A 20,220-nucleotide genomic window follows, 5' to 3' on the forward strand; every position below is an offset into this window, starting at 1 on the left:
AGGACGCCCCCCACCGCCCCCCCGGCGGTAGCTCCGCCCCCAGCAAATGGCGGGCGCGCGGAAGCGGCCCCCTCGGGGCGGGGGGCGGCAGCGCGCAGGCGCCGCGCTCGAGGCGGCTCTTCCGTCGCGCGCGGGTGGCCGCAGCCCGTGCCCCGGCGCTCCCGCCGCGCGGAGACTCGGGGCCGGCCGGGGCCTGCGCTGGTGGCGCGGCGTTGAGGAGAGGTGGCGGTGGGCGCGTCTCTGTCCTGGAGCGGCGGGAAGGAAGGAAGGTCGGTCGGGTGGTGCCGGGGTCGCGGCGTTGTGTGCTCCCCCCGCGGCGCGCTGTGCTGGGCAGCGCCGGGCTGGGAGCCCCGCGCCCCGCCGCGGTGGTTCTGCCCGCACAGGGGTGGCTTTGTGGGGGCACGCTGGCTTTTGTCACCCGCTGTCCGGGGCGGCTGCTCTGCCCGGTGCGAGGGCTTCGCCTGGCTGCCCGGATTTGCCCGACGGCAGCCGGCGCGGCGGAGGCAGGAGGGAAGCGGGTAAGGACCGGGGAGCCGCGGCCGCCCGGGCTTCCCAGCGGCGAGGGGGGCGGTGTCGCCTCTCTGGGGGTTGAGGGGGATCCTTCCAGGTCGTCTGGAGGAAGTGTTGGGCCAAACCGTAGGGGCGAGTGGGGGGTTTCTGCTTCCCTCTTCCCTTTGTTGCTCCCTGTAGAGGAGGCGGAGCAGCCCTCTGTGCGGCCGTCTGTCCGTGCATTTCCAGGGTCTGGATGGGATGGGGTAGGTTTCTTATGCATTGGCTGTGAGAATATTTGAAGAGGAGTCGCGAACGTCGGAGTGCTCTGTAGTCGAACATGGGACTCTGGCTCGGATAGCCCCTGAAAATATACAGCACTCCTGTGAAGCTGGGTTTCTGACTTCAGTCCTCGAAACATGTGCAACAGATAGCAAATGTTCTCTTCCTTCATTATTACAAACTAGAGTGAATTTGTAGTTTATGTATCACTGTCTTTATGTCTTTTTAAATAAATGTAGTGTGCAGTACATCAGTAGAAGACCACAGCTCCTTCCTTCCTTTTCTCCCACCCTATACTTCCTCCTATGTCTTGCATTCATCCTGCAGTAGGGCTGCTCTCATGTCTTTTCTCTACCTCTATTTTACTAACTGGGCGGAAGACAGCCCGGGTTGTAGCCTCTCTGGGTGCGGAGTGCTTAAAGTGGATGCTCTGAGTGGCAGCTGCTTCCCACCTTGCACGGACAGCAGGCCAACACAAGGCTGCTAGAAAGCCAGTGGAGTGATTTTGGTGGCAGGACGTTGGTTGTGTCTGCTCAGGATGAGGCCAGCTGTGACCAGCTAGGTAGGGAAAGGGGAAAACAGTTGTAAGACTGTGTTGCAGTGGAAACTGTGGAAAGAGATGCTGCTAGTTAAGGTGGCACGTGGGTGGGCATCAGTACGTGTTGCTTCTGGTGGATGCAGCCTCTGTTTTCCTGTACTTTGATGTTAACGGGTAAATGTTTCTCTACTACAACATGTAATAGTCCTAATAATTTTATACAGCACACTTGGGGATTGTGTTATTCATTCATGCTCTCATTACTTACATACAATTACTTGTAATAATTTGTAGTGATCCTGTGCCATTTTTGTAGTTAGTTCTGTCTTGCCCTTATTTGTTCCCAGTTTATAGCTCCAGTTGTTATTCCTAACTGTATGCTCTTACGTTCTATGATAGTAAAGTTCATTTTCTCTATTAAATCAGTACTTTTGTCTTTCTGAGTAACAACAGTTGGGTTTTCCTTTGAATTACTAATGTTGCTGACTGTCATCATAAGTTTCTGTTAACATAGTCCTGCTTTGTATTGCAACTTAAATTTAGACTTAAGTTTTTAAATACAATGCCTGGTCCATTAAAAAAAACCTTGTGCTAGCATTTGTCAGTAGTGTCTATTGTTGGCTTCACATGAGTCTATTAGATTATCTTAAAATACTTGTACTAGTGTATGTTTTGCCACTTTGTTTCCGATATAGTATTGCACATTTTAATAGCTTTCCTATAGGTCAGATCAGCTGCTTTTCCTTTGCCTTGAATAGTTATTCCAAAACTGTTGTTGAAGTTATGGTAAGTGGGCTGAGACTTAGTCAACTAGTTTTTCCATTAAAAACTTAATGAAGAAAGTTAGGGGTGTCTTGATACAAGAGTTGTGGGAGCAATTAATGTTAAAAAAAGGAACTTTTTCAGTCAAAAATGTCAAGATTATCTAAAAATATAGTTTAAATGCACGTCATTTTCTGTGGGCTTTTTATTGTTTTAAATGTTGACTATTACTTCCTTTAGCTTTTAAAGCTTTGTTTCTTTTGAAGTCTTATTAGTGGATTCCTTGTTGCTGCAGTCAGTTTCTCCTTCCAGCTATTTTGTACTCAAGTATTATAACTGCTGGTACTTGTCGTAATGATTTCTGAGGCTAGTTCAATAAAGTTTTCTTGCAGTTTCCAGTTAAGTTTTGTTTGCAGTACTAGCTCTTTTAAGAGTTCTGGGATGCAGACTGTTCTGTCCTTTACCTTCGGTATGGTTAGGTTACATGAGTGAGTCATCTTCTTTTTGTTGTGCTTTCCACTCTTATACTCTTCTTTTTAAATGTCCAAATGGTATAGTGATGGAACTCATAGCCCTAATCTTTAGTTTGGATGCTAATAATTACGTTTAAATGTTGTGTTTTCCCTTCTTTCTAGAGACCGATTTCAACAGAATAGCAGATTGAATGAATGCTTATCTTCATATTCGTGTGGTGGATAAATTCCAAGAGCATACATGTGACTCTTTCCTGATCTGAGTAATTTAAGCATGAAGACATGTTTATGTAGGAAACTGAAAGTAGCATAGCAAAAGGTACGTAGCTGAATCATAAAGTGTATTTGTTCCATGGTTTCTACATAACATAAAATGGAAATGACGGATTTCCTGTGAATACCTCATGGACATAATAACAATCCAGTATTTGATCTGAAATCACTGCCGTACAAAAATACTGCAAGAACGTCAGATGGGAAGTTTATTGCATTTCTGCATTTGCTTTGAATTCTGATCCTTGCACTTAATGGAAACAGATGCATATTATTTTTTCTTTATCATTTAGGTGCTCTGTCAAAGAAAATTGATGAGGGAGTTATTAGATGCTGTGTTTTATAAAACAGTCAATGTATATCTAGAACAGAAATTAAATACTCTTTGTAACAGTCTAACAAATTTGAATATCTGTGGTGTTTTAGTAAATAGTAAATGCTATTGTCTGTGGTGTTTGGTGGTATGAGCTATCTGACCAGTTGAAATGAGGCTATAGTTTGACCAAAAATTAAGCTGACACAGGTAGAAGTAGCTGCTCAAAGAAGCATCGCATTTCTTCACAGTGACCCCAGACATACAGATCTGCATGGTGAAATGGTTGGGGAACTTATTAAAAAGAAAAAAGTTTTTCCTGCATTAATTTTCAGTAGAATTAGTGCCTTAAGACAGTTTATTCTTCTGAGTGAACACCTACATGAACTCAGGGGGATGAGACAGAAGCAGAAGAGGCAGAGGGAGGAAAGACTGCTCCTCTCTGCTGCAGCGCTAGTTATGTCTGTTATAATTTAACAGTCTTTATTTCATCGAGTTCTCTGTCAATTCTCCAAGTTACTAATCTTAAAACATTTAAAGAGAGAATGTGGAACAAGACCCACAGAGAAGCTCTGGGGAAGCCCAAGGGCTTTGATGAGGGGACCCCATGGAGCCCTGAGGCTGCGCATTGCACAGCTGGAACTGCTGTGCTGATCCACCTGGCTTTCTCACTGACGGTGTCCCCTCCCCTGCAGTGCACAGGGGATCATGTTAGGAGCTGTTAGGCTGAGCTGCCTGCCTTCTCTCCTGGATCTGTCCTGTGGGAGGAAGCGGTCACTGGTTACCGTTAAATGTATCCATGACTAGAAGTGTTCTGGTGTCCAAGTCCTCAGTGTGTTTAGTCTCCATACAGTCAATTTGGTCTCAAACATGACACTAAGTATCAGCTTTGCATATTCAGTGTTTCTAATGCTGGTCATTCTTTCCTTTTTTGCACTCCACCCCATTTTTTCTTAAATTATTATTTTTATTTATTTCTATAAATAACCTCAGCCTACGTTTAGGCTATGTGTCATGCAGTGATTCTTCTATAGCAGTGGATATTAATTACATTTAATACCTCTGAATTTTGCTCAAACGGGTGAGATGTGTTTAAGCTGGTTGCCATCTTTCCTAAAAGGGACCTCTAGAATAAGTTCTACTAAACAAAGTTGTGTAAGTAGGAGAACATACTCCATTTCACAAACTTTCTGATCTCAGAAAACTATGCAGCTGGCGTCAGTTTTATCCTGTCTTGTATACTTGCCAGTAGGTGACAACTACCGGCAAATAAAAAGATTATTCATTGCCTTGGTACAAAGAGGACCTTCCTCTACTTCGGGCAAAAGTGTGTGAGCTTCCTTCCATGTTTTGCATAGTGCTTAGGGACTACAGGTATGAAGACAGTAGTATGTACTTCTGGGGAAATAAAAAACATGCCCTAAGGTTATAGTTACAGAAAATGTGAGATATTGACTAATCTTGATGCATGTTGTTACTGTTTATATGATTTTAGTAGACCTTGTTACTTTTTTAAGATTTATTTCTGACCAGTCGTATTAGTGCAGGAAGTCTGTGAGTTATTAATTTGTAGAGGAAATACATACATACGTTCTCTTTACAGAGAATTGTTATCCTTCATTAGTAAAATAACAGCGTTTTGTTTACTGTGATCATGTTACACTGCCTCACAAAAGCAGGGTAGCTGTGTGCAAGAAACCACACAGGTTTTTAAAGCTAAATTTTCCGTTATTCTGCTTTTATGTGTTCTGCATATTAACTTTCTAGGCATTTGCCAGCCACATATAAGGAATGCATTTTCTTTTTTGCTGTGCAGCTCACTTTAATCAAACCTGCATTGATACTGCTGGTCTTACTACGATAGTTATGAACTTTGTACAACTTAATCATCGGCTCGAGGGAGGCTCTGCAGAGAGACCTGGACAGGCTGGAGCCATGGGCTGAGGCCAACTGGAGGAGTTTCAATGAGGCCAAATGCCAGGGGCTGCCCTTGGGCCACAACAACCCCCAGTAGCGCTGCAGGCTTGGGGAGGAGTGGCTGGAGAGCTGCCAGTCAGAGAGGGACCTGGGGGGGGTGTTGATTGACAGCCGGCTAAACAGGAGCCAGCAGTGTGCCCAGGTGGCCAAGAAGGCCAATGGCATCCTGGCTTGTGTCAGCAATAGCGTGGCCAGCAGGGACAGGGAAGGGATCTGACCCCTGTACTTGGCACTGGTGAGGCCGCCCCTCGATTCCTGTGTTCAGTTTTGGGCCCCTCACTCCAAAAAGGACATTGAATGACTCGAGCGTGTCCAGAGAAGGGCAACGGAGCTGGTGCAGGGTCTGGAGCACAGGTCGTACGGGGAGCGGCTGAGGGAGCTGGGGGTGTTTAGTCTGGAGAAGAGGAGGCTGAGGGGAGACCTCATCGCCCTCTACAGCTCCCTGAAAGGAGGGTGCAGAGAGCTGGGGGTGAGTCTCTTTAACCAAGTAACAAGTGATAGGACAAGAGGGAATGGCCTCAAGTTGCTCCAGGGAAGGTTTAGGCTGGATATTAGGAAGCATTTCTTTCCAGAACGGGTTGTTGGGCGTTAGAATGGTCTGCCCAGGGAGGTGGTGGAGTCCCCATCCCTGGAGATGTTTAAGAGTCGGGCTGACCCAGTGCTGAGGGATCTGGTGTAGTTGGGAACTGTCAATGTTAGGTTAGTGGTTGGGCTGGATGATCTTCAAGGACCTTTCCAACCTAGATGATTCTGTGATTCAATTCCATTACCAAAACCAGTTCTAGCAGATATTGCAAAGTCTAATATACCGAGGAAAACAGAATCAAGGTTGATGATGTTATTAATCAACAAACAATTTCAGCTTGATTAGAATAATAAAGTTGTGTTTCTTTTTTTCTAATACAGCTTCTTCATGTTTAGGCTTAATTTCACTGCAATTTCAGTTCTGAAAAAGTACTTTTTTGCAGTGTTTTCTATGATATTAATATTTCTTTTACCAAAGCAAATAAATTGGTATCATCTGTAGGTATGTTTTCATCTAGAAGACTGAAACATACAATCTTTCATTAATTTTTTCAGTACTCATGGGTAAGAGAAAGGACGAAAGTATTTCAAATCCTAGATCCCATAAAAGGCAGAAACAAGAATATGCAGATGACCATAGTGATGAGTCTAATGAAGAAGATGATTTGCAGTTATCAGCTGATAGTTACTTACTCTCGGTAAGTTGTTTAAAAAGGTCGTGGGGGGTAAGATAGAAGAAAAAGTTGATATAGAAAAGTTCTGTGCTTTGGTTAACATGGAAATAAATGTCTTGCATGTAAGCTTCAGTGAAACTAGAGGTAATGTCTGTGATGAGGACTTCTGCATGGTTCATTCTTACCTTCTTTTCTTTGGCTCGTGTAGATACAACAGCTGATCATAAAATAACAGTGTTCTGGTTTTATCAAATGAATACTGCCGAATTTTTCAAATAACCAAATAAAGGAAACAGATTTTGTTTCATAGAAATATGGTATATTTCATTTATGGTTGTAGTACAAGCAGAGAAAATATTTAGAAGACAGATTATTTCCAAAAAGAAGCACCAAATACTTGTTTGTTCTGCATAGTTGACACTTCCAAATGACTAAAAAAACCCCTTATGTTGGAAATGAAGCCTGAAAATTGGAATACTTTTTTACTGTTTTTCTGTAATAATTGAATTTTAATTTGATGAAAAATTTTAAAAAGCCCGCATTTTTGAGACTGCAAATACTGTCTTCTGTATTATACTGTCTTGAGTATTTAGACTGGACATTAGGAAGCATTTCTTTACCAAGAGGGTGGTCAAGCACAGCAACAGGCTTCCTACAGAGGTGGTCGATGCCCCAGGCTTGTCTGTGTTTGAGGCATTTGGACAATGCCCTTAATAACATGCTTTAACTTTTGGTCAGCCCTGAAGTGGTCAGGCAGTTGGACTAGATGATTGTTGTAGGTCCTTTCCAACTGAAATAGTCTAGTCTATTCTATGAGACACAAGGGTTGATTTTTGGTATGCAGAAGCATTATTCCTCACTTCATTTTCTTGAACAGCAGCTGTTCTGTGTCACTGGTTTTATTTTTTCATGAGGACGCTGCTTTCTTAGAAAACATTGCTTTTATGAAGCACTGGCTATACAGCTGAAGTTTCCTGTCAAAACAACACTTCACCAGTTGAACAGCAGGCTGTTGCGCTTTCAGTTTCATTTTCCCCTTCCTGATAGAAATTAATTTCCCTTATTGTAAGCTGTGCTAAGAATTCTCACAAACAGTATTATTCAAGTAACCAAAAAAGTCTGTGATGCTCTTTAATACTGCTCAGGCAACTGTATAGAATCTATGATCTTTTATATAGTATTATAAGTTAGTTATGCAGAGAACTGAAAGTTACGATGGGTGAGTGATCAGCTTTGGTAACTGTTTTCCGTCTTATTACATAACTGCTCTGTAGCAAGAAATTTTTCATAGTGTCATGAAACCCTTCTGATTTCCTTGTAGCTTGTAACCACTGATTTGTATCATACTGTTGTTCAAATTGATAGATATAAAAAAGATAAACTGTATCTCATTAAAATGCATGACACCAGTTTTAATTGTTAATACCTTAGACTGCAGGGGAAGTTGGGATAATTGAAAGTATCCAGCTGAGGAACTTTATGTGCCATGCAATGTTGGGGCCTTTTCAGTTTGGATCAAATCTCAATTTTGTTGTTGGAAACAATGGAAGTAAGTATTAATATCATCGTTTCTTTGTCAAAGAACACTTTTGTTAATAATTAAAGTAATTTTTACTTGAAAAAGAATTACTGGCCACCTTTTAGGAACAGAGACAGATTCACTTTTGGACTTGGGAATCACACAGGTCTATCCCAGTAGTTCAAGGCTGGTTAAAAAGTTAAGTTTTAAATTTGGAGATTTTTTAAAAGGTAATGTGAATATAAGTCTTTTCATAGCTAAATGATATGTAAATTTATATTAAACTAAAGGTACTTTTAGGTTTGTTATTAAATGCACAGTAATTGTCCAAGTAATGTCACACAGAAACTGTTATAGGAGAAGGAAGTGCTACTTAGTTATAGAAGTTCCTTTCTTTTGAAGAGAGAGTTTCAAAAATTAAACATAAATTTTGAAAGAGAGTTTAAGAGCTATCAGATACTTATATAAATAGTAGTATGTGCTTAACTTCTGTTGTAGTATACATGTTTTCTATAAGCTTGTAAGGAAGGGGAGATTCTTTCCTCCTGAGACAGGGCATCTTGCTGAATGCAGATTGCTAAATAGAAGTAACAGAAGTTTGGCTCAGCATGTTTGTTATTTTTAGGGAGAACCTTGGAAGTAGTGGATAGAGTTACTGCTATTTCATATGTTTGTTCAATAAAGACAGAATTTGGACTTTTAAGTGCACAAATATATAAGCAGACAAACAAAGAAATCTGTAATACTGGTGAACTGAATAAAGAGTTACAAGAACTTCTAAGAACTTCTTTTTAAAAAGAGTCCAATGCTTCTATTACAGGTGGAAAAAGTTCTGTATTAACTGCTCTTATTGTTGGACTTGGTGGAAAAGCCACTGCAACTAACAGAGGTTCCTCATTAAAAATGTTTGTACGAGATGGAGAGACGTAAGTAAAACTTACTTAGTTTTAAGGTTGCATATGTTGTTTAGTGATTGTGATTCAGGTTAGCTGATGAGTTTTCTGTTCAGTTTTCTCTGTTTTCTTATTGGATCCACCATATTTGAATAAAAAGCATAACACTGAAGAGATCAAAATTAAACAAAAACTCCCCCCAAATTGCAAACAAAAACCATGTTAAAAATTTTACCACTAATTTACCAGTAGTATACCATTATCTCTGATCTAGCTAACATAGCGGTATGTCCTCTGTATTGCCTAGCTCTTGTGTATTACTTCTGTGATGTACTTGAATATCCTACAGAAGAATTGAGTTCATTAGAGAAAATTCATAGGAAGCTAGTTAGGATTGTTCTTCAAGCAGTGAGGTTAATTCTTTTTCTGTCTTTCTGGTAACATGAATAAATACACAATATAAAGGTGTTGACATACAGGTGGATTATTAAACTTGCATGAAGTGGATTCATGTCTGCTGCAAGAGTGGGGAATAAAATTTTTAGAGGAATCAATAAAAAGATAGGAGAGGAGGTTTAAGAGTTTAAACTCACATAAAGCTCTCGGAACCCCAGGTTTTTCCTTTCAGAGGTGCTTGGAGTAAAATTGTTGGCAGTACCTGCCTTACATATAAAAGCTTCATGTTTCAGTATTCACTTGAGAAACTGAAAATCTGAATTCAGAACTGAAAACACATCTCACCTTTTCTAGAAGAATGCCTTGCGTATTCTGCTGTAAATTACTCTGGTTAGGGATGGCTGTAGAAGCTAAGGAACTGTTTTCTACAGAAGCCAGTCTGGGGACAGAACAACCAAAAAGCGACTTGATTCTGCAACAGAAAGGTGGGGGCACTCAGATGGGGAGGAAAGTTGAGGGAAATCTGCTCTCACAACTCTTTGCTTTTGGCTTGTGATTTATCTGAAACATAAAAGGCGCAAACAGGTCAGTGTATGTCGGCCTTTCTGGCCATGTGTCTCTGATGCTGTTTTGACTCAAAGAGCATAAATATATCTTGTTCCGATTGGTACTATGACTGACTTCCAGTTGTGACCCGTGCAAGACATGACAATTTTTGTGGAAAATTAGAATGTTCTGATTTTTTTTTTTTGGTTATATTTGGAACTCATTTTAGTTATCTTTTATATTATTTTTATTTTTCAGTTCTGCAGATATTACCATAACATTGAGAAACCAAGGCAGAGATGCATTTAAACCAGAATTGTATGGTGGCTCTATTATTGTGAATCAGCACATTACTGTGGATGGAAATAGAAGTTACAGACTGAAAAGCAAATCTGGTTGGTGGTAGTTTGTTTTGTTCTCAGTCTTAGAAGCTCTTTAAATGTGATCATTGCTTTAAATGCCTTGATGTTAGTAAAGGGTGATGTTTCTTACTTCATCATTCAAGGATGTCCATTTTTTTGTGCTTATGTTAAACTAAGAATATTTTAGCATGTCAAAAGTACTTGAGTCAGGTTCTGTATGATGTGAGGTCATACAGTATTTGTCTTTATGAAAATCTGCTTGTGTTTTGAGGCTGAACGTAGTTCTTAGTCTTTTTAAGGTTTTGTTGAATTTGCTGACTTACGTAGATTCTGTCACATTTTATGAAGCAAGGGGAGGGACTTTAATTAAAGTCTTTCTGTACAAATTCAAATATATCAGAAAGATTAAAAAAACGGCCGGTGTTTCTCATTTAGGGCTAAATCTGTGTTACGAAAATACTGACCTAATTTTTTACATTTTCTAAGAACCACTAGATTGAACAAAAGGCTAGGGCATTGTATATCTCATCTCTACTTTGGACCTATTGGTATTTTTCCTTTCTTTTTTTACTATTAGGGACCTTAATTTCTTCAAAGAAGGAGGAACTCATAGGAATACTGGATCACTTTAATATACAGGTAATTGTTACAGTGTTTAAACTCTGTTCAATTTAAGACATCAACATGTGATGCTACAGTTCTTCAAATAAAAAGCAGTGTTCCATTTTGTTAAATTAGAGGCTCAGCTCTTCTGTGTTCTTTCAAGATCAAACACAGTGGCAAAAGAAAATTGAAATTTATACCTTATACAATGCAGAATAAGATTCTGTCCCAGACAGATAAGTATTTGCTATTATCTGTGAGCCATGAGTTGTGGATCCTTTAGTGAAAAGCTTGGCATATGTAGGTTTCTTTCAGACCTGGAGTGGGTTTTTTTCTGCTCATTATTTCAGTTTCTGCTGTTGCAGAAATTTGCATGGTTTTTTGCTGCTTAAGTGATTAAGGGAAGATCAGGTAGTGCACATGAGGTTTAAAATACTTAGCATGTTCAGCCTTATTCAGCCTTTCAAATAGTATAAACTTCTGTTGGTATGTATTGATTTCATTTTGTGGAAACTTCTATAAGAATATATGGGGTAATTAATTGCATTTAATGCACAACTTTGATCAATTAAGTAATGAGAAATTAAACAGTATTGGATAAAATTTCTAATTAAATAGAAAAAACAGTGTCTTTCTGCAAGTCTTTCTAATTTTTGCTGGATGGCATTGGATTTTTAAAATTGTTTGTTGTTTGGGAGGTTTTGTTGTTTGTTTTTTTTAAAAAAAAAAAGGGTGAGAGGAATAGAAATCTGTGTTTCTGGATCTGCTTCTCTCAGCTTATTACTGAATTGCTGGGCATGGTAGATGGTTTGCTCACTTTCATGGATATGCAGTTATGTGAAAATATTTTTACTTAAAATGAAAAGAAGGTAATTTATTTTTACAGGTAGATAATCCTGTGTCTGTTTTAACCCAAGAGATGAGTAAGCACTTTTTACAGTCTAAAAATGAAGGTGACAAGTACAAGGTAAGAAAAATCGTTCAACATTTTGATTAAACATTAAAATACTGATTTCAAATTTTTAGAGGGGGAAAAAAATATCAGAATTCTTAATGTTGTGATTTAATTCTGGTAAGTAGCTAAGCACTACACAGCCACTCTCTCACTTCCCTTGACTTCCCTCCTGCCTTGGCTTGGGATGGGAGAGGAGGAAAGGAAGAGTAAAAGAAAAAAAAAATAATAATTGTGGGTTGAGATAAAAATTGTTTAAAAAGTCTAGGAAAAGCTGGAAGAAGAGAGAGAGAAAACAAACCAAGAGATGCAAAGGCAATCACTCGCCACCTCCTGTGGGTAGACTGATGCCCAGCCATTTCCTAAGCAAAAGATGGCTTACCCTCCTAAACCATCTCCTCTCCCTTTTTATTGCTGAGCATGACTGTGCTGGTTTTATCTGGGATAGAGTTAATTTTCTTCACAGTATCTTGTATGGGACTGTGGCTTGGATTTGTGCTGAAAACAGGGATGTTTTCATTATTGCTGAGCAGTGCCTACGGAGAGTCAAGGCCTTTTCTGCTTCTCATCCCCACCCCATCAGTGAGTAGCCTGGGGTTGCACAAGAAGTTGGGAGGGGGCGCAGCTGGGACAGCTGACCCCAACTGACCCAAGGGATATCCCAGACTATGATGCTATGCTCAGCATATAAAGCTGGGGGAAGAAGGAAGGGAAGAACATCCAGAGTGTTTTGTCTTCCCAAGTAACTGTTACATGTAATGGAGCCCTGCTTTTCTGGAGATGGCTGAGCACCTGCATGATGATGGAAAGTAGTGAATGAATACCTTGTTTTGTTTTGCTTGCATACATGGTTTTGCTTTATTAAACTGGTTTTATCTCAACTCATGAATTTTCTCACTTTTATTTCACTTCCAATCTCACTTTCAGTTCTCTGCCCCATCTGACCAGGGGCGGGGTGTGAGCGAGCGGCTGTGTGGTGCTTAGTTGCTGGCTGGGGTTAAACCATGACAATGATGTTTTATGGAATGGGTTGTCTCTTTGATTAGGGGTCATCTGCCTGGTTGTATCCCCTCCCAAACTGCTGCATACCCTGACAGTGTATTCACTGCAAGGGCAGAATGAGAAGCAGAGCCTTGATGCTACACAAATGCTGTTCAGGGACAGCTAAAACATTAATGTGTTATCAGCTTTGTTTTGGTCACACCTCTAAAATGCATCACAGTTGCTGTGGAGACGCTTAACTCCATCCCAGCCAGACTCAGTACACTATATGATTGTAGCAGTCATTCACTTGCAAAACCAATTTTTTTTAAGCTTCTTTTCTCTAAAGACATTGATAAATTGAAAACACAAACGAAATAGGACACTGCTTGGTTAGTACATTATTCAGAAATACCCATTAGTTATTTTAACTCAATCATTCAGCATGAATAGTGGATGAGTGGTCTTTCTGTTGGAATTACTTTAAGTTTACTTAGACAAGCTGCTGAATCTGACATCTACATCTTTTTATTCCATTTTAGTTTTTTATGAAGGCAACTCAGCTGGAACAAATGAAAGAAGATTATTCATCTATTATGAAAACTAAAGAAAATACATGTATTCAGATAGAACAAGGAGTAGAGGTATGTAAAAGTTTAATTATTAGTACAGATCTGAGCACTGAAAAAACTGTAGGCGTTAAACTACATAATTTTCATTTGCTTAGGTGTCAGTGACTTTAAAAAAAAATCTTTCCAAGTTTTTGTATTATTACAGCTTTTTGCACTCACGATTGAACCTCTCTTTTTTTTTTTTAAGCGTCTTCAAGAACTTAAGCAGCTTTATTGTGAAAAAAAGGAACGTTACAAAAGCATTGCGTTTGTGAATGACATGCGAAAACATCTTGAAGATTTGAAACATAAAATGGCATGGGCAGTGGTAAGTGCCTTGTTAAAATATGTGTCCTCATATGAAATATACTTTAAATTATTCCCAACCTGCTGTGGACTTGCTGATATATGCTTCTGTTTAGGTAGGTGAGATGGAAAAAGAAATACAGCCAATCAAAGAAGGGATCAGAGCTGAAGAAGGAAATACAGAGAAGTTTGTTCAGAAGCTTAAAGAATGCCAGGTACATACATACATGTGTCACTCTAGTTTTGGCTTCTTGACTACTCAAGAATAAAAATATTTAAACTATGTTGTTTAGCTTGTGAGCTACTGAAACTGGCCATCTTAGCTTTTCACAAGCAGCTAAGAACGTTCCCATTTATACACCTTATTAGCCATCTAAAACTTTAAAGTAACATTTGCATTTCACATTTCATTGGATAATGTTAGGACATTCTGTGTTGTGTTGTTTAGTAGGGGTATGCGTATGTGGGTTTTATGCTGATACTTTTGATTCAGGTTAAGTGTTGTGTTTTCATAGAATTTGAGATGACTATCATATACCAGTGAACAGTAATTTAAACTGGTTTATTGTTAAGAGTACTTACTTGATGCCAGTTCCTGTAACACTGGAGCATCTTTCAGAGATCTGTCATGCAGGTTTCCTTCTGTATCATTGCCTGTGGAAAAGATCAGTGTGATTTCAGGAGACATCTGGAAACTTAACAGACTCTTTGAGTGGTACTTAGCATTCTGTAGGTAGCTAGAAAGAAAAATTTTGCCAGACATTCAGATTCAGATACGAGATGTATCTTTTGCAGAGAAACACTAGGCATCATTATTTTAAACTTTTAAGTCTATTAAATCTCCTTTTCCAAAGTTTCTGAATTGGCATTAATTTTTCATTGATTTTTTTTTAAATGTTTAACAAAAAGAAGTGTGTGCTTGTTTTACAATTGAGACATTCTTAGTTTACAACTGAATGTCTCTGTGTAGTGTTGGAGGAGCATTGTCCAGATACTGGTTTTACTTCTTTTCCATATCATGGTACTTGACTTTATTGTATTAAGAGTCCTGTATTTGAGTAAGTCATGAGTTAGAAAAGAAAGTTGCTGTTTACTTCACAGATTTGGTAGTTCATTGGTTTCCAGAGTATGTTCTTCTATTAATTTTTTTATCTTAGAATCTATCTATAGGGGCAATGACTTGCTTTATTTAAAAAAGGCAAATGAGACATGCTAGATGGATTCTTTTAAGAGATACTTCTTTTGTAGCATTGAGAGGTTTTGCAGAAAATTTTGCTTCATTAGTAACTTGTGTATCATTCTCTTTTTGCACCAAAGGTAAAAGTAAATGAAGCAGAAGAAAAGTACAAAGAAATACAAGAGAAATTGTTAACAATAAATGAAGAAGCACAAGCCCTGCATCCTCAGTGTATTTCTTTGAAGGCTGATGTTCAGACAAGAAGAAAAGCAGTAAATGAAGCTGAGGTAGAGAAAAAGAACTTTCAAAGTTCATAGTAATTTAAAGCTTGTCCATGCTCTACCCTATGTACTTCTCCATCTGTGTGTATGTTTCCTGAACCTATAGTACAATTCAAAATAGTTGCAATTTCCTGCCTCACTTGCAAATAGTTTCTGTTGGGGGACCGTGGGATTTATATCTTTACAAAGGTGTTAAGCAGTGTTAAGCTTAGGTCAAAATAAATATTATTCAAGTTAACTGTTATTCTTTTTCACATTCTTGAAATTCAAATTATGTTTGTCTGTTCTGATGTAGATTAGTGTTTATTTACTCAAAACTATATTTCTTTTTGAAATTATTTCTTGCTTCTATTTATTATACTACTGTATACTATTTCCCTCATAGGTACTTTATAATCGCTTCAAAACTGAGTTAAAACATCTGGGAAAAGATGATGAGCAGCTACGTACACAAATTGAAGAACTGAAAAGCAGGTAAATACAGATACAGTGGTTACAGTGTATGTTTCTTAGTATAGGTATGCAGGGAGTGAGCTCTTCTGATTAATGTGAAAATATGCAGTGACAGAAAATATGTCATTAAACTTTATCAGGGTCCAGTTAAATATTTAAATATTTTTGATCCTACTTCTTTGCATACCAAGATTTTGACTAGAATGTGATGAGGTAATTGGGCAGAAGAAAAGCTTTTCTTTTTTGTTGGTGATAATACACAATTTCTAGCTTTCGTGGCGTTGCAAAACAAATATACCTTAATTTAAATGCAATAGGAATGTAACTGGGGAGAGTTATGTGTGATTGCAAATAAAAAACCATTAGTATATATGCTTTGTAGATCTTTTAAATGCACAAAATCTTAAATATAACTTTCTCATGCATAAATCTTTTGTATGATACAAGTAATAAAACAAAGTTTGTGTCAGTGTGGTTTTAAGTATTAAGGTATGATCTTTTCTAGAGCTAATCAGGTTTCGGAGACTGAAAAATTGGAAAGACAAAGGAAAATCTCATGCTTAAGGGGACAGTTAAAGGCATTCCATGATGAAGAACTAACGATTGGTCAACAGGTGGATCAGTTTCATGAGGCTATATCTAAGTGTAAGGAAGAACATACTAGACTTAGGTAAGTTATGCTTTTTGAATGTAACTGTTTTGCTTTGTTTCAAGTTATAAGAGGTCCCTTCTGATGTACCTCCAGTCCCTGAGGTATTAGGCTCCAGTTTCTTTTTTTTTCCTAGTTTGTCTTAGGACTTGCTAAACTTCTGTCTTTAGCACAACATGACTTAAATCAGAAACTCTTGGAAAATTAAGAAAACCAATTTATTTTTAAAGAGGAAGATATAACTAATTTAAAGCCTGATATAAATCCATACTGTTGGTTTAATGCCCTTCTTTCTTACTCTCACCATTTGTCCCTTATTTTCATATCATCCAGTAGGCAGACTGATTTAAATTTTTTCATGTTGTCTAATATACTACTACATCCTGATATGATGTCACAAGATATATAGCGCCATATAAGGAAATAGATGCACTTATGGTTAATTATTGTATCTATAGTTAAAGACAGATTTATAGAGACTTTAAAGCAAGTGCTTCAAATATCAATTTAGCCCATACCTGAGCTAGAAAAACAAAGGCAGTCTTTGGCTTTGATTTGTAAAATGAATATGAACAATGATTACCAGAGGGTATTGTGGTAATGATGTCATTTACTGTGTTAAGAGATGTGAGAATTGTTGGTTATTGTACTTGATGTGTTAGTTTAAAAATCTTTTATCAATTATATTAGCCAACACTTACTTTGTATTCTGTTGAAGACCTTTGTAGAAGACAGTGAAATTGAATGATATAATTAGATATAAAATTAAATTGTTATAAATTACTGGAAACAAAGTCTTGTAGAACTGTTGCAAAGTAGTCATTTTCTTGCTTTTTTTGTCTTGTGTTTCTTAAAACTATAAAAATATTGTTGCATGTGTGTAGCTAGTTGTACATTGAAATATTGAGGTCTTGATACACTGTCCTATTAGTACTTGAAAACTGAGACTTTATAATTACTTTAATCAAATTAAAGCTTCATAAGCTGTTGCTACTGAAAAAAGTTGTGTTCTTTTAGGAGAGAAGACTGTGATACAAAACAAGCATTGAATGCAAAGGAGAAACAGCTGAGAGACCTGAAAGATAGTAGAACAAATACCTTGAAAAGATTTGGGTCATACATACCAGCATTTCTTGAAGCAGTTGAAACAGCCTATAGGCAAGGGCGCTTTAAACACAAACCTGTTGGTCCTTTAGGTAAGAATGACTGCTGAATAAGATGTATTTCCTTATGGGATTTATTACATAGCTGCTAATATAAACAGTGATCTCTTAGAAAAACTATTTGTTCTTTAGGGAGCTTCAGATACATCTTTCTTCTATACTTCCAGGACTAAAGGTTTTAGCCTGGTAGGTTATCTTTTGCTTCTGTCCTTTTTATCACATGAACTATTTAACATTTACTGTTTTTTATAATTTTCCAACTGGTTTTGCTAAGATATTTTAAGTGGTTAAAACGGTTAACTTTCAACGTAACCCTCTGATTCCTCCCAAGACTACTGTGCTTTGGCTGCTTGTCCCTTGGTGGATAGCACGTTCCAGCTCTTGATCAGACTTAGTTCAAAATGTCCAGTGGATCACTTGTGGGTTTGTCAAACTTGAGATGTTTCACCATGGAGCAACTCAGACTGATTGAGATTTTCTTGTAAAATTTGGTTTCATTAGTTTTTTGCCTGGCTCTGACAGTGACTGCTATTTTCAGGTTGTGAATAGGACTAGTGGCTTCAGCATACTCTGGATCTAAGTGTAAAGGCTACATACTTAAGTACTTGGCATTTACTGCAGAGTAAGAACTTGTAACATACGTACTACTGAAGACAGGTGATAAAATGGAAATCATAGAATGGTTTGGGTTGGGCGGGACCTTAAAGATCATCTAGTTCCAACCCTCCTGCCATGGGCAGGGACACCTTCCACTAGACCACGTTACTCGAAGCCCTGTCCAACCTGGCCTTGAACACTGCCAGGGAGGGGGCAGCCACAGCCTCTCCAGGCAACCTGTTCCAGTGTCTCACCATCCTCACAGTACAGAATTTCTTCCTTATATCTAACCTAAATCGACCCTCTTTCAGTTTAAAACTGTTACCCCTTGCCTACTACACTTGCTGATAGAGAGTCCTTCCCCATCTTTCCTGTAGCCCCCTTCAAGTACTGGAATGCTACTGTAAGGTCTCCCCAGAACCTTCTTTTCTCTAGGCTGAACAACCCCAACTCTCTCAGCCTCTCCTCATACAGGAGGTACTCCAGCTCTCTGATCATCCTCGTGGCCTCCTCTGGACTTGTTCCAACAGGTCTATGTCCATCTTATGTTGGGAGTCCAAAAGCTGGACACAGTATTCCAAGTGGGGTCTCATGAGAGTGGAGCAGTGGGGCAGAACCACCTCCCTCACCCTGCTGGCCACTCTTCTTTTGATGCAGCCCAGGATACAGTTGGCTTTCTGGGCTGCAAGCACACATTGCTGGCTCACAGTCAGTTTTCCATCCCCTACTACCTCCGAGTTCTTTGCCACAGAGCTGCTCTCAATCCACTCATCACCCAGACTGTATTTGTGCTTGGGATTGCTTGACCCATGTGCAGGACCTTGCACTGTGCCATGTTGAACTTCATGAGGTTTGCAGAGGCCCACCTCTCCAGCCTGTCAAGGTTTCTCTGGGTGGCACATCCTTTCCCTCCAGCGTGTTGACCACACCACACAACTTGGTGTCGTTGGCAACTTGCTGGGGGTGCACTTGATCCCACGGTCCATGTCACCAACAAACATGTTAAACAGCGCTGGTCCCAACACCAGCCCCTGAGGAACAGCACTCGTCACTGCTCTGTGTATAAGGAGACTGGTCTCCATATGGCCGTCATTTGTCAGGGATGATTTGCCCTTAGTGAAGCATGCCGGGTGTCACCAGTCACCTCCTTATTTTCCATGTGCCCTAGCATAGTTTCCAAGAGGATCTGCTCCATGATCTTGCCAGGCACAGAGCTGAGTGACTGGCCTGTAGTTCCCCAGGTTGTCCTTTTTTCCTGTTTCAAAAGGGGGTTATGTTTCCCTTTTTCTAGTCAGTGGGAACTTTGCCTGACTGCTATGACTTTTCAAATATGATGGATAGTGGCTTAGCCACCTCATCTGCCAGTTCCCTCAGAATTCCTGCATGCATCTCATTGAGTTCCATGGACTTGTGCACCTTTAGATTCCTTAGATGTTCTCGAACCTGATCTTCTCTTACAGTGGGTGGTTCTTCATTATCCGAGACTTGGCCTTTGTCTTCTGTTGCTTGGTATTCTTGCTGGTGAAGACTGAGCAAAAAAGTTATTGAGCACCTCAGCCTTCTCCATATCCTGGGTTACCAGGTCTCCCATATCGTTCTGGGAGGGCCTATGTTTTCCCTAGGCTTCCTTTTTTCATTAATATACCTGTAGAAGCTTTTCTTGTTGCCCTTGACATCCCTGTGCGGATTTAATTCTATCAGGACTTTGGCCTTCCTAACCTGATCTCTGGCTGCTTGGACAGTTTCTCTGTATTTCTCCTCAGATCTTCATGTTTGTTTAACTTGCAGCATACATATTCCTCTGCCTTCACCCTTAAAGCATTAAATTGTTGATAAGCAATCTTGGCCTCGGTATACTCCTGATAAGCTGCCAAGAAATTGTTACCTTAATGGTAGTAGTGACCTCTCAAAGATCTTAAAAGAAAATGTAGGCCTCCAAATATGTATAGGTGTGTCTGTAGGAAGAGAAATTGTATGTCTTTTTTCTCAGGCTAGTTTGTTGTGGAGTTTTTTATCTTTTAGTTAACTACTTTTTTTCCTTATTGTAAGAAAGATTTATTTTAGACTCGTAAAAACTCTCATAACACAGGAAAACAAAAACCTTGAGTGGTAGAAATGCAGTACTGGATGTTTTGTTATGGAACACAGCTCCTGAAGCCTTGTTTCTTGTGTTTATTTAGGTGCTTTCATTCATCCAAAAGATGCTGAACTGACTTTGGCTGTTGAATGTTGTTTAAAGAACCTAGTCCAGGCATTTTGCTGTGATAATCATAGTGATGAAAGAACCCTTCAGCTGATGATGTCAAAATATTATCCACATGAATATAGACCTCAAGTAATAGTAACTAAATTTCAGAAAGATGTTTATGATGTTAGACACAGGTAAGTTATATCGTGAATTTTATTCTTTAGCCTTCATGGTTCG

General features: G+C 39.2%; 1 protein-coding gene across 2 annotated transcripts in view; it reads left to right on the plus strand.

Moving 5' to 3' along the window:
* Window positions 1–21: 21 nt before the first annotated feature.
* Window positions 22–20,220, plus strand: part of SMC6 (structural maintenance of chromosomes 6) — a 39,783-nt gene continuing 19,584 nt past the window's right edge. Inside the window, exons 1-16 of one of the 2 annotated variants that reach the window (XM_074895597.1) lie at window positions 22–273; window positions 2,707–2,863; window positions 6,188–6,330; window positions 7,738–7,855; window positions 8,646–8,751; window positions 9,919–10,055; window positions 10,600–10,661; window positions 11,512–11,592; window positions 13,101–13,202; window positions 13,378–13,497; window positions 13,592–13,690; window positions 14,793–14,939; window positions 15,319–15,407; window positions 15,892–16,056; window positions 17,053–17,231; window positions 19,976–20,177. In XM_074895597.1, the coding sequence (XP_074751698.1) occupies window positions 6,193–6,330; window positions 7,738–7,855; window positions 8,646–8,751; window positions 9,919–10,055; window positions 10,600–10,661; window positions 11,512–11,592; window positions 13,101–13,202; window positions 13,378–13,497; window positions 13,592–13,690; window positions 14,793–14,939; window positions 15,319–15,407; window positions 15,892–16,056; window positions 17,053–17,231; window positions 19,976–20,177 (1,745 nt within the window). In that variant the 5' untranslated portion in view covers window positions 22–273; window positions 2,707–2,863; window positions 6,188–6,192. The remainder of the gene's footprint in view (window positions 274–2,706; window positions 2,864–6,187; window positions 6,331–7,737; window positions 7,856–8,645; window positions 8,752–9,918; window positions 10,056–10,599; window positions 10,662–11,511; window positions 11,593–13,100; window positions 13,203–13,377; window positions 13,498–13,591; window positions 13,691–14,792; window positions 14,940–15,318; window positions 15,408–15,891; window positions 16,057–17,052; window positions 17,232–19,975; window positions 20,178–20,220) is intronic. The other variant, XM_074895598.1, reaches the window with a different exon arrangement.

This window comes from Athene noctua, chromosome 1 (assembly GCF_965140245.1).
Source record: "Athene noctua chromosome 1, bAthNoc1.hap1.1, whole genome shotgun sequence".
Taxonomy (NCBI): Eukaryota; Metazoa; Chordata; class Aves; order Strigiformes; family Strigidae; genus Athene; species Athene noctua.